Source organism: Rutidosis leptorrhynchoides, chromosome 4, assembly GCF_046630445.1.
Source record: "Rutidosis leptorrhynchoides isolate AG116_Rl617_1_P2 chromosome 4, CSIRO_AGI_Rlap_v1, whole genome shotgun sequence".
In the NCBI taxonomy this organism is placed as follows: Eukaryota; Viridiplantae; Streptophyta; class Magnoliopsida; order Asterales; family Asteraceae; genus Rutidosis; species Rutidosis leptorrhynchoides.
The window spans coordinates 339,039,692-339,054,213 of NC_092336.1; the positions used below are offsets into that span (position 1 = coordinate 339,039,692).

General features: G+C 31.3%; 1 protein-coding gene across 2 annotated transcripts; it reads left to right on the top strand.

Moving 5' to 3' along the window:
• Positions 1 to 7,379: 7,379 nt before the first annotated feature.
• Positions 7,380 to 14,081, top strand: LOC139843723 (phragmoplastin DRP1E-like). 2 transcript variants are annotated; one of them, XM_071833869.1, is made up of 15 exons: positions 7,380 to 7,634; positions 8,450 to 8,513; positions 8,614 to 8,718; positions 8,807 to 8,908; positions 8,990 to 9,040; positions 9,128 to 9,189; positions 9,335 to 9,425; positions 9,512 to 9,576; positions 9,759 to 9,953; positions 10,511 to 10,630; positions 11,025 to 11,095; positions 11,182 to 11,407; positions 12,278 to 12,328; positions 12,412 to 12,873; positions 13,778 to 14,081. In XM_071833869.1, exons 1-15 carry the CDS (start codon positions 7,491 to 7,493, stop codon positions 13,904 to 13,906), a joined length of 1,938 nt encoding a protein of 645 aa, XP_071689970.1. In that variant the 5' UTR covers positions 7,380 to 7,490; the 3' UTR covers positions 13,907 to 14,081. The 2 variants fall into 2 exon arrangements, with proteins under 2 accessions (XP_071689970.1, XP_071689971.1); XM_071833870.1 differs by lacking the exon at positions 7,380 to 7,634 and having other exon boundaries at positions 8,469 to 8,513; positions 8,589 to 8,718.
• Positions 14,082 to 14,522: the final 441 nt, after the last annotated feature.

A 14,522-nucleotide genomic window follows, 5' to 3' on the forward strand; every position in this document is an offset into this window, starting at 1 on the left:
ATTTTCGAACGTCCTCGCGTACAATTTAATATCTTGTACTTTGCGTTTTGAATCTTGTACTCTTGTGTTTTCGAGACGTTTCTTATCAATAATTGGAACCTTTTTGATTGTCTTTTGTTCTTTTGAGCTTTTTGGTCGTTTGCGTCTTCAATTCGTCGAATCTGTCTTTTGTCTTCACCTTTTATTATTTAAACGAATATTTTTTGTAAATAGAACAATTGCAACTAAAAGCTTGTCTTTCTTGAGGAATAATGCTATGAAATATATGTTCGTTTTTAGCATTATCATATATATAGATGACATCGATATGATATGTCAAAACATTGTATATGTGTCCCGATTTATCCGACGATATTTAAAGTGCGTAAAATAAATAACAGAAATTAAATGACGATAAATAAAATTACGAGAATTAAAATTGCGATAAATAAATGTAATAAGGAATTAACAGTTAGCTAGGAACAGTTAGCTAGGATTTTGTTAGCGTGGATTCTTAACAAAATTTCTCATAGTTAATTTGTTTGTTTCTAACAAATTTTATTTTGTCCAATGTTTTCTTCATTATGTCACTTGTTGGATTCTGATAAGTCAAAATCCAAATATGAAATTGAATGAAAATGGTTATTCTATGGTGAACGGATTCGTATATCTGTGGATGTAAGTAGGATAGTAAATGACTGTTGAATCAGATTCGAAGAATGTACAGTGTAATTTATTAATGTGAAATCTAAATATTCCTCGGGTATTACCTACCCGTTAAAATATTTTCACCATTAACAGTTTGTACAAAAGAATTTTTAATTTTAATTACAATCTTTATGAAAAAATATATAAATACATATATATTTTCTTCAGATGTAATCATGGATTTAATGAGTTAATATGATATTAATCTCATTTGCTTTTCGGTTTGAGCTAGAATTAATAATCTCTAAGACTTTAGAGATTACATAATCGCCGCCTAATAGTTCTCCAATGAAGTTATGAATCAATACTTCATCGTTGATTTTTATTAGTACTCCTTAGTATCTATGGTGCATACGACGTTGATGCTCGTGAGACAGATTGTGAAGTTGAGGTTTGCGGTGCGGATGTGGTTGTTGATGGTAATGGTGCTGGTGGTGTTGCCGGTGCTGATGTTGGTGGTACTGTTGATGCTGGTGATGTTGCTGAAGTTGGTAAGTTTTGCAATATATTTTCCAAAATCATTACTTGGGCGCAAAGCTCGTTGACTTCTTCGATTACTTCGGGATAATTGGCGATTGGAACGAGCGGGTGTATAAGGTTTAGAATTGTAGATATGTTATAGTCGTGGCGAGATACTCTAGAAATAAAAGTGAAGGTGGTGTTTCGAACTAGTTCGCCGGTAAGTGCTTCAAGTTCATGGCCAAGAGGGAAATTTGGTTGATGGAAGGAATCGCCTTCTTTTCATCTCCATTGGTTAAGTCGACTATGAACTCATCCCCAATTCATTCAGAATTGATGATGGCTAATTGGTTGATCCATTCCGGTTACGCTACTTTCGGAGCTCAAGTGGATATCTATATCGGAATAGCTGTCAGAGTAGCTATTGAAATAGCTATCGGAATCCGAGGGACTCGAACTAATTGAGAGATTCGTCTCGTACGATCAGGGAATTGATTTTCGATATGATATATATTATAGGACTTAGATTTATATTATTCAATACATAATCTACATATGTACATATAATACCAGAATCCCATGAGTTACGGAGGAATTTTCGGAAGCTGTCAGGCAAAGTTTATAGTAACTGATACGCTGAGATATGAATTTGTCTATACACTATCGATGCACTAAATGCAGTAAGACGTGTCTAAACCAAGAATGATAAGCAGGTAATTTTTGACACGAAATGATAAGCAAAACTTTTGACATGCAGACACTGTCGAAGTCTAGACCCACTAATGCATCTAAATAACTGTCAGTTAGACACACTAATGCAAGACCTGGTTCGCTAAGACCACCGCTATGATATCAACTTTAACGACCCGTTCATATCGATTATAAACGACTCATATCAATTGGTTACATTGCGAGGTTCTGACCTCTATATGATACATATTACAAACATTGCATTCGTTTTTAAAAGACAAACTTTCATTTCATCGAAAGTTGACAGGTATGCATACCATTTCATAATATATCCAAACTATAAATGACTTAATAATAATCTTGATGAATTCAACGACTCGAATGCAACATCTTTTGAAATATGCCATGAATGACTCCAAGTAATATCTCTAAAATGAGAAAATGCACAGCGGAAGATTTCTTTAATACCTGAGAATAAACATACTTTAAAGTATCAACCAAAAGGTTGGTGAGTTAATTAGTTTATCATAAACAATCATTTTCAATAATATAATAGACCACAAGATTTCCATTTCCATTTCTCATAAACATCAACTCATATCAGGCATTTCGCACTGCATAGAGATAAAAATCATTCATATGGTGAACACCTGGTAACTGACATTAACAAGATGCATATAGAATATCCCCATCATTCCGGGACTCCCTTCGGACATGATAAATTCGAAGTACTAAAGAATCCGGTACTTTGGATGGGGCTTGTTGGGCTCAATAGATCTATCTTTAGGATTCGCATCAATTAGCGGCCAGTTCCCTAATTCTTAGATTACCAGACTAAAAAAGGGGTATATTCGATTTCGATAATTCAATCATAGAATGTAGTTTCAATTACTTGTGTCTATTTCGTCAAACATTTATAAAAGCGCATGTATTCTCAGTCCCAAAAATATATATTGCAAAACCATTTAAAAAGGGAGCAAATGAAAACTCACGCAAAATCAGTTTTAGTATTTGTATCCATTTCATAAAACAGTTATAAAATATTGCATGTATTCTCAGCCTAAAAATTTGAAGAGTAAAAGGGATCAAATGAAACTCACGATACAATATTTTGTAGTAAAAATATTCATACGACGAAAATGAACAATGCAGGGTTGGCCTTGGATTCACGAACCTATATCATTTGTATATATATTAAAACATATTCTTGTAGTAGAACAAACATATATATATATATATATATATATATATATATATATATAATTTATTAGTTATATTATTTTTATATTAATAATATATATAGTTCATATATTCATTTTTATATATAAAAATATACATTTTGTTTTGTTATAAGTATTAAATATATATATATATATATATATATATATATATATATATATATATATATATATATATATATATATATATTATTTGTTTGTTAAAATAATTATTATAATAATGCTAAAATAATATTAGTAATGGTAAAAATGATAATAATTATAATACTTAATATTACTAATAAAGATAATAATATTAATGATTCTTTTAATGATAGTAATAATGATAACTTTATTAATAAAGGTAATATTATTAAAAATGATAATTTTAATACAAATGATAATTTTTATACTTTTAATAATAAGAATGATAATAATCATAATAATAGTAATAATAATAATAATAATAATAATAATAATAATAATAATAATAATAATAATAATAATAATAATAATAATAAAATGTTACTTTACTTTAATAATATAATGATAATAATAATAACAATGATAATAATAATAATCATATTTATCATAAACTTTGCGTTTAATATCTAAACTTATAACTACAATTCCTATAACTTAATTTCCTAGTCATATTCATAATTGTACATGTATTCATATAATTTATAATTATTTTCTATAATTTTTACCATAACAATTTTTATTATTAATTTTATAATATAGACGTTATTAACATGTTCGTAATCATAATAATAGTAATAACAGTAATAATACATTAATAATAATACTAATACTAATAATGTTAATGATACAAATTATATTAATGTTAATAATAATAATAATTTACTTAATAATAACAATAATAATAATAATAATAATAATAATAATAATAATAATAATAATTATTATTATTATTATTATATTAATAATAAAAATAAAGAATAATGATATAAAAAAATGATAATAATTACATTTATTAATGATAATAATATTAGATTATATTATTTTCTAATAACTATCATAATAACGATAATAATAAAAATGATGATAAAAAAATGATAATAATTAATGATAATAATCATAATACTATACTAATTATAATAATATTTATATTTTTTAATGATAATAATATTGTTAGTAATAATAATAATATAACCATTTATATATCGCAAGTTTCATATTTATATGTCATCTTAATAATACTAATTTTGTTATTAATATTGAAATTAATAATAATATTACTATAACAATTATTTTAACTTGTAACTATCTTTAAAATCACATATTATTAATTATGTAGCATTTAATAATTATATATATAATAAAATATATTGAATAATTAATATATATATATATATATATATATATATATATATATATATATATATATATATATATATATATATATATATATATACTAATAACAATAATAACAATCAATTTGATAATATTATTAATAATGCTACTTAATAATAATATTAGTAATGATAATAATATTAATATAACAATTATATTTAAACTTGTAATTAAGTTTAATATATTACCATTTATTATATAATATCTACCAATAATATAATTTAGTGAATCTTCAATATTTATTATATATATATATATATATATATATATATATATATATATATATATATATATATATATTACAATATTACTTATGTATAGAATTCATATATATACATATTTTTTTACACACCGATGTTCGTGAATCGTCGGTAATAGTTAAAGGTCAAATGATTTCATGAAATAAATTCAAAAATTTTGAAATTCAACATAACAGACTTTGCTTATCATGTCGAAATCATATAAAGATTAAGTTTAAATTTGGTCAGAAATTTCCGGGTCGTCACATGAATCTTAATGTTATATAGGTAAATGGGAAGCACTCGATACGAGTCTTCACTACTACCATGAAGCATCTGTAATGTATGACATTTGGCCCTCCATGCTTGATTGTAAGATATGCTGACACCGAATCGGCTGCCTATATCCGCTCATATATCGTTTGCTTTATATTCCTGGTTTGCAGATTTGAATGAATCCACAAGCATACTACCCAACACCTTTTTGGTTGCATGTTTATTGTTTCCCATAATTAGTGTGCGTGAGCATGTGTGTACATTATGCAGTTTCTTTACCATAAAGTTTTCAGTGAATCGTATTCTGTAAGCACTACATTTCCACTCACAATTTGGCAACACACATTTAGCGGTGTATCGAGTTTTGTCTGACTTTACAGGCTTTATTTGGAAGTTTTCTTCAAGACATTTTGTAAATAGAGTGTTTATAAACTCATCTTTGTTCAAAAAAGTGTGATGAACTTTAATTAAATCTGATACCCTATACGTGATTGGTATTTCAGTCGTATGTTCGCGCTCTTCCTCATGCTGACTCAAAAGAGTTTGCATATTCCAGACAGATCTTGCTTTTCTTCTTCATATTGGAATTCTTCGTCTCCGTCTTTTGCTCCATCTGAATCACTATCTTCGACAACAGGTACCTCAAACGGGTGGTTTCCTTCTTTAATTTTACATACGTTTTCAAGACTATAGTTAAAAAAATCAAAATCTTCTGTGTTTGGAGGTGGCAATTCAGGTTGTTCCATTTCTAAATTGTTACTTGCGAGTTTTTCTTCGGTATCATGCAAAGGTAACAAATGTTGTGGCTGGTGTTTAGGTGATTTTGGTTGTTTTGTTGGGAGCGTTTCTTGGTTTCGTTGTGGCTGGTTTGTCGAGTTTTTTGTTTCTGGGTTTCGTTGTGGCTGATGCATTCTTACTCTATCGACAATATAAATCTCAATAGGAGCATTTACAATTGCATATTGTAAAAACTCTTGAAAGTCTTCATCATCGTCAGTAATATCAAAAACATGATTATTAAAAACGTATCTCATTGAAACAGCTGCATTGGGTGGTAATTCAATCTTTTTAAGAACATTTTTTTAACAATATTCTCCGATTCATTGGTTTTACGGGCGCAATTGGGAGTCTTGCCCGAATTTTTAAAAAATCTTGTGGCATATACGTGGGTATGTTGTTAATATACTCAAAAGAACCCGCACAACATATATGAACAAAAAATTTATCATCATTAACACAATTTATAAATACAAAAATTAGTGAAAAAAATGCTTAAAAGAGTACCTTAACGTGGTTATAATCTCTGAATTGAATATGTTTTGAAATGTAATGAGACTGTGAATGCAAAGTTCCAGGGTCGTTCTATATATAGGTCAAAATCTTATACGAAAAAATCTAGAAAATCTGACGAAATCTTATCCAGAAAATCCAATTCTGATAAAATAAGGACGCAAGGTCGCAAGACGCAAGGACGCAAGCTTGCGCCTTGCGCGAGCAAGACGCAAGGCTCCTTGCGTCTTGCGAGGGCATTCTGGCAATTGTTTGTTTTTTTTTTTTGTTTTTTTTTTTTTTGGGCTCTAGGGCAATAACCTGGATGAGAGTGGACATTTTGGCTATAATCCTTAAAGAATATCCAAATTTGTTTCATACATTTTTAGAAATTCGTTATATTAGTGAATATATTATAAAAATATCATTGACATAAATAAAAAACATGTCAATATCATGTCCGAGGAATGTTCATTTGAGTCCATAAATTAAGTTGAGATCAAAGGAACCAACGAGAGCGTGACATGTGGCGCGAAATAACATGTGATTGAAAAAAAATTCAAAATTTTTTTTTTTAGAAAAAACAAATTTTTTTTAATTTTTTTCGAAAAATTTTTTTGAAAATTTTTTTTCGAAATTTTTTTTTCGACAATCACATGTGATTTACCTGCACAATCGCATGTGATTGAATTGTACTATCACATGTGATTGGATTTGACGTGCATAATCACATGTGATTGGATTTGACATACATAATCACATGTGATTGACATGCAGAATCACCTGTGATTGTAAAAAAAAAAATTCGCAAAAAAAAATTGCAAAAAAAAATTGCGAAATTTTTTTTCGTAAAAACAATTTTTTTTTAATTTTTTTTTTTCCAATCACATGTGATTTTCGCGTCACATGTCGCGCTCTCATTGGTCCTTTCGATTTCAAGCAAATTACTGGAGGCAAGTCATCTCTATATTTTACTTTATAAATATCAAAACAAAAAAATTTTAAAAAAAAAACAAAACAATTGTTAGTTCACTACCATATTTTAAGCCACACCAATCACATGAACCAAATTAAATAATTAAATAACTAAATACGGAGTATTAAAAATAAAATAGCTCCCCTGAAGCAAACCATTTACCATCCACATTTGACGGTCATAAAAAACATTCTGCTTCTAGAGTGACTGACTTTCTTTCTTTCTTTCTTTCTTCCAGCAACTTCGTCTTATTCTTATCCACAATTTCGTTAATTTATTCATCTGTATCTGTAATAATTGATGGCTGCAACAATGGAGAGTTTAATTGGGTTGGTTAATCGTATACAAAGAGCTTGTACGGTTCTTGGTGATTATGGCGGTACTGACTCCACCTTGAATTCACTCTGGGACGCTCTTCCTTCCGTCGTTGTTGTCGGCGGCCAGGTTCATCTTCATCTTCATCTTCACTTTTTGTTTTTATTTTCTTTCCAATTTTTGTTAATTTGAAAATTGGCAAATTAATTGTGTTTTAGTCTAATACTTGAAAGCAAGTACTCCATTTAAATTAAGGTTAGAAATTAAAGAGGAATGTTAAGACTCATAAGTTATTATTACACTCGTATTTTGCTTACATTATTTTACAATATATTTTGGATATTACTTTGTCAAAATTTGAACTCTCATAAACCTAACACATGTTATATCAAGGTTAGCAAACGGGCTATGATAATATTTAACATCTAGTCTTGTAGTATAAAATTTGTGTTATCTATTATATACTCTTAGCAAAGAAAACGAAGGGGTCATTGGCCTAGCGGTGAAAATTGATGTATGGGTGTGTAAGTTTGCCTTAATAAAAGAAAAAAAAAAAAAAAAGTGAAAATATGTTGCATTTTGGTGAGGAACGTTTAAATGGGTAAGCGGTCAGCCGTTAAGTGTTTTTTTTTTAATTCAGATGTACGCGGCTAACCGAGTTATCCTTCGTCCATTTCGGACAGTTTACCCTGGCCGGCCCCAGATACGCTTCCAGTGAGATTTGGACATGAGACTTGTGAGGATATCAAAACCCAACCACTAGGCTATCTTGGGATGGTTTGTTGAGGAACAATTACTTTGTCAAATGGTTGTTAACACAATTGTTTATTTTTGTTTTTTTGTTTTTTTGTTTTATGTTTCTTTATTTATGGAGAGGTTTAAGTGCCTAATCAAGTTGTGTTAAATTTCTTGTTGTTGTGCTATTGAAATTGCTCTGAAAACAGAGTTCTGGAAAGTCATCGGTGCTGGAGAGCATTGTTGGGAGAGATTTTCTTCCTAGAGGATCTGGTTAGTTAGTTAGTTAGTTGATTAGTTATTTCTTAAAACCATATTGATATTTTTATTTTTGTTTTTGAGATACAGAATCACGTATGAATCGATATTTCAGGTATTGTCACAAGGAGACCATTGGTGCTGCAGTTGCATAAAACTGATGCTGGAGAAGAATATGCTGAATTTGGACATATGCCCCGCAGAAGATTTACTGATTTCTGTATGTCAAGTCTGAATTTCTTATCATAAATAAATGTAAATAAGTATAATGCAATAAAACTAATATTAACTTTTCTTTTGTTACAAAGCTTTGGTGCGACAGGAGATTCAAGATGAAACGGACAGAATTACAGGGAAGTCAAAGCAAATATCCCCGATTCCAATTCATCTTAGCATATACTCCCCTAAAGGTGGGTTTATTTATCTTTGTTAAAATATCTTTACCGTGTATATTATCCTAATACGTTTTCTTGTTTTTCTTGTTCTGTCAGTTGTCAACTTAACCTTAATCGATTTACCTGGATTGACTAAAGTTGCTGTAGGTAAGCGTGTTTACGTTTTTATGATTAATGCTAATTTTGCTGTTATTTATAGCTTTTAACTAATTCAGAGCTCCTATTTGTTTGCAGAGGGGCAACCTGAAACTATAGTAGAAGACATAGAAAAGATGGTTCGCGCTTATGTTGAAAAGGTAATATGATTATTATATGCTCATTTTTGAAGGAAAATGTGACAAAGGATGAAGTGCATACCATGTTTATCTGATTTTATCGAACTTCAAATCTGGGTTTCCTTCGTGTGTTGTTAATTCTGAATTTCTGACGTTTATGTTTCAGCCCAACTCTATTATATTAGCAATATCTCCTGCAAATCAAGATATCGCAACATCTGATGCTATTAAACTTGCAAAGGAGGTGGACCCATCAGGTATGCATGCGTTATTGTTGGTCGAATATGTACATCTTCGTCCAATGTCGGTGCTTTTTTTGTTATGGATTATTCCGACATTTCAGGTGAAAGGACCTTTGGTGTGTTGACGAAGCTTGATCTCATGGACAAAGGAACTAATGCATTAGACGTGCGTGAGATCCTTTTATACTTTCTTCTTTTTTCAACAGATATCATATGTGGCAATTTCAACGCATATGCTTAATCGGTCTTTCTCTTTAAACCCATTATGACCTGTTATCCAGTCTGCCCATTTCTCCGCCTATAAATTCTCACATAGTTAATACAGATGGTGTTTTTTTTTTTCTGAAGGTTCTTGAAGGAAGAGCTTATCGTCTGCAACATCCGTGGGTAGGGATTGTGAATAGATCCCAAGCTGATATAATGAAAAACACTGATATGATTTACGCAAGGCGAAGGGAGCAGGAGTATTTTTATACCAGTCCAGACTATGGACATTTGGCCAGTAAAATGGGTTCCGAATACCTTGCAAAACTTCTATCACAGGTATCGTCTCTTCATATTTGTGCACTTTTTTTGTTTCTACAGATGTTTTACTGAGTTCTACATTTGTCAAGTGTGGTACTATGTAGTCTCTACCAAGTTGTAAAATTCGTTTCAGGCGGCTGATGCGTCTGTATGGGGACTAACCTCTCCTGTTTCGCGAAAAATCCTAAAAAGTTGGTCAATGCTGTGAAGCCGGTCTGAGTCGCCTTGGCTTGGGCCTGAGTCTGTGGTCAAAGTCAAAGTTATATCAGATTATTTTTTAAAAATTATTTTTTGTGTCTTATATCTATCTTTGAAATATTTATAATTTATGTTTCTATTTGTGTATAATTTAATTATTACAAAAGTCAACGTGGTCAACGTCCAACTCGTCCCCGACTACTAGTCCCTCCAAGTTCCCGACTTACTTGTCCCCGACTCACGACTTTTACAACCTTGGTCTCTATGAGTACCTAAAATGGTGTATAAACAAGTCTATATGTAGAACACGTATTAATGATAACAACAATGGTTCAGGTATCAAAAACTTGAGTACATTTGGATGATTTTATGTGCAGCATCTGGAATCTGTAATAAAAGAAAAAATACCAGGCATCATTGCCTTGATAAACAAAGGTATTGATGAGATGGAAGCTGAGCTGGACCGTCTTGGGAGGCCAATTGCTGTTGATGATGGAGTAAGAAGCTTTTGTGTATAATCTTGTTATCAGAGGCGGCAATTTACTTGAGTGGTGTTGTACCTCAAACGGGTTAAATGGGTTGAAAGTCTTATGGGTTTAATTACAATGCAATGATGCGTACACCTTTTAAACTTGTTTTTAAATCTGAGATTAGATAAGTTATCAGTGTATTGATCTTGCTTATGTTTATTAACACAAAATTTTAATATAAAAAAATTATTAGAAGTATTTGTTGGTCTGCCCTATACTTCCTGTTTTAGCCTCTACTAAGTATGACTCATCCAACCCTATCCTATTTTGACCAGTTACGCAACCTGCCTATTTTGTAACCTCTAGTTTTTTGTTCATTATTGCCTTACTGTCACTGTTTCACCCAAATGTGAATGTACAGGCCAAATTGTACACCATTCTGGAACTTTGCCGTGCTTTCGACAAAATATTCAAGGAGCATCTAGATGGAGGGTGAGCGAAGCTGTTATCTTGTTTTCTAATTGCTTCAATTTCCAGATGATGTCATTCTGAAAATATTCGCTGTTTTGTTGTGTTAGACGGCCTGGAGGAGACCGAATCTATGGAGTTTTCGACAACCAACTGCCCGCTGCATTGAGAAAACTTCCGTTTGATAAGCATCTTTCGCTGCCAAATGTTAAGAAAATTGTTTCAGAGTCGGATGGATATCAGCCTCACTTGATTGCTCCAGAACAAGGATATCGACGCCTAATCGAGGGGTCGTTGAATTATTTTAGGGGGCCCGCTGAAGCTTCCGTAGATGCTGTAAGTAGCTTCTACTTTTAATATTTAATTGGTATTAACTTTTTAGATACACAAATCATACTGGTTGCAAAAAAGGTGATTATATAGGTGGGCTAATATAAAGTTACTTATTTACCCCTTCTCCTAACTTAAGTTAAGACTTCTATTTCTATTCTATTCATTATTAATGTTGCGTTTCATTTTTGGCATTTATTTATTTATTTTTATTTATTATTGAAACGTTTTTAATATTCTTAATACTTGAACAACTTATAATTATCATATTATTACAACGTAAGACAGCAATGAGACATCCAGATGCTACTTTCACAACCTGTTTACGGTTATATACAAGGTAGAAAAAGACGCACGACGGAGTCGAAACGGTCGGGACCTTAAAAGGTCGAGACAGTCGTGACGAAGGGTCGAGACGGACGTTGACTTTTATGTATAAATATATATGCACACATATTTAAAAGTCAAAACACCTTCGTTGACAAAATTGTACCTATATTCGCTATTATCGTTAATACAATACTATAAAGTAACACTAAACTACGTCAATTTTGATCGATTTGACCGACTTTTGACCGATTTTAACCAAAATTTTGACTTTCGACCGGTGTTGACCCGACCTTTCGTGCATTTGACCCGACTTTTGACCGTTGACCAACTTATTAGAAGACGGGACAGGGTCGAAACGGGCTATAGTCACCAAAAAGCCGCAACGGACGTCGTTTACAACACTGGTTATGTATGATTTAGTTTGTGTAATATCATAATTTCACCTTAGAAACATACATCAAAATACCTCCCGAAGTTCTGTTTACATTACACGCGTTGTAGAATGTTCATAATCCGTATGCAACATACAATTAAATCTTTTTTCAGGTACATTTTGTTCTAAAAGAACTTGTCAGGAAATCAATCGGATTAACCGAGGTCAGACTCAATAATCTCACGTTTTTACGATACAAAACGACACTTGAATCCATGACTCAAACATTAATAAGTGGTTGAAACAGGAGTTAAGGCGGTTTCCATCTCTCCAAGCTACTCTAGCTGCTGCTGCCGGTGAAGCGTTAGAAAAGTTCCGTGAAGAAAGTAAAAAAACGGTTTCCCGGTTAGTGGAAATGGAGTCTTCTTACCTAACAGTCGATTTCTTTAGAAAACTTCCTCAGGAAATGGAGAAAGTGGGGCCCACTTCTTCACCTGCAGACCGCAGAGCTGTATCTGCTGATCGTAGGAACCCACCACCAATAGACCGTGGAAACCCGAGTGCAGAACGTGGAAACCCGAGTGACCCGTTAGGAGATCGTTATGCAGATGCACATTTTAGGAGGATTGGGTCAAATGTATCGGCGTATATTAGTATGGTTTCGGATACGCTCAGGAACACAATACCGAAAGCGGTCGTTTATTGTCAAGTCAAGGAAGCTAGGAATAATCTACTCCATTACTTCTACGTGCAAATTGGAAAAAAAGAGGTGAGTTTTTGAGACACTTGTACAATTTATGCTGTGATTAGTTACAGAAGTTAATTAATTGTAGTTTTAATTCTTGTTATAAAATTCAAGACGGATTTCTTTTTTGTTAAAGTTTATATCCGAAAAAACACAAACTTGAACCTGTTTTTCAGTTTTCCTAGATAAATTTTCCGGAAAAAACGCACCTTACGGTTTCCTTTATTCAAAAACTATGATTTATGGGTTTGAACATTACTTTGGAAGATGAAACATGTTATACTTAAACGGGTTTTTAAATTTTCATTGGTCTTCTATAGACGTAAAACATATTTGTTTTCTAGAATAATAAATTGGTACTTATCGAGATGATTCTGTAACTAAACAACGCCGTTGTAAAACTCCTTGACTACTCCCAATTAAACTCTTATTACTCCTTTTTACAAACAGGACGATCCGATTTTTCAACATCCGATTAGTTAATTGGTCAACATCGGTTAATAGGTCAAAATCGGATTTGTTGGTCAAAGTTGGATTTAGCCGGTCAAATTCGGTCAAAGACTGGTCAACATTTTATTTTAATATGAATTTAAACTAGAATTTTATAGTTTTTTGAGCAAATGAACGATTATGTTTTTGTTTCTAGACAAATATGTTAAAGTTTATGTTTATAGTTATGTTTTTTTTTTTATATATTTTTTTTTTAATTTTTTTTTTTTTATATTTACACATAAGTTTTAAAATTTATTATTTATGTTTATAAAAAGTTCAATCTGATTAATACCGCTTAATCCCCGAGTTGCCGATTACTCCCACTAAAGATCCTGAAAAGTGAGTTTTTGCAACCATGCTAAACTAACGTCTAGTTGGTTTTTTTATTTATATCTTTTCATAGTGAGTTGTTCGTATAATCCGGGGCCATTTTCAGGGTAAGCAACTAGGGGAGTTACTGGATGAAGATCCAACATTGATGTCGAAAAGACAAGAACTTGCTAAAAGACTCGAGTTATACAAGGGAGCTAGAGATGAAATCGACGCTGTAGCATGGGTTCGGTAATAAACGTGCAACTTTATGTTCTATCAAATCGTTTTAGCGGTTGTAATTTTTATCTGGGTTCAATATGTTGCATATATGTTCCGTTTGGTATCAAGAAAATAAAATTTGTGATGTAAATATGTAGGTGAAACCTAACGCTTTCTGGATATGAATCAAGGTGAAAACTGAATTTTAAGTTAACCTTTGTTATTGCTGTTCAAATCCATCCTATTGCGTGATAACAAAATGATCAAACTTTAAAAAACTGGGCCCAATGAATCAATTTGTTGCATGAACCTTTATTTGTTTTTTTTAAGATTTTTCACTTTCTAGGTTGCTGTTGCTTAACAGTAACACTTGATCTTTTTCCTATAATATTTTTTTATTAGTATCATTATAGGGAATTATTCATTTTCATTCTTAATTTTGCTTGAAAACTAAAGGATAAATCTCAGCCCTTGGATTACTATAGTTAATGGCTAGGATTAAAAACGCGAGACAGTCACATGTGATTGTACATATCTTAAGCAAAATTAAGTATTCAAATGAATATTTCCCTATAAATTGATTATAACTTTTCTTTCTAAAACTGTTTAACTCGTCAAAATTTTGAAATTTAAAGTGTGCTTTCTATGTT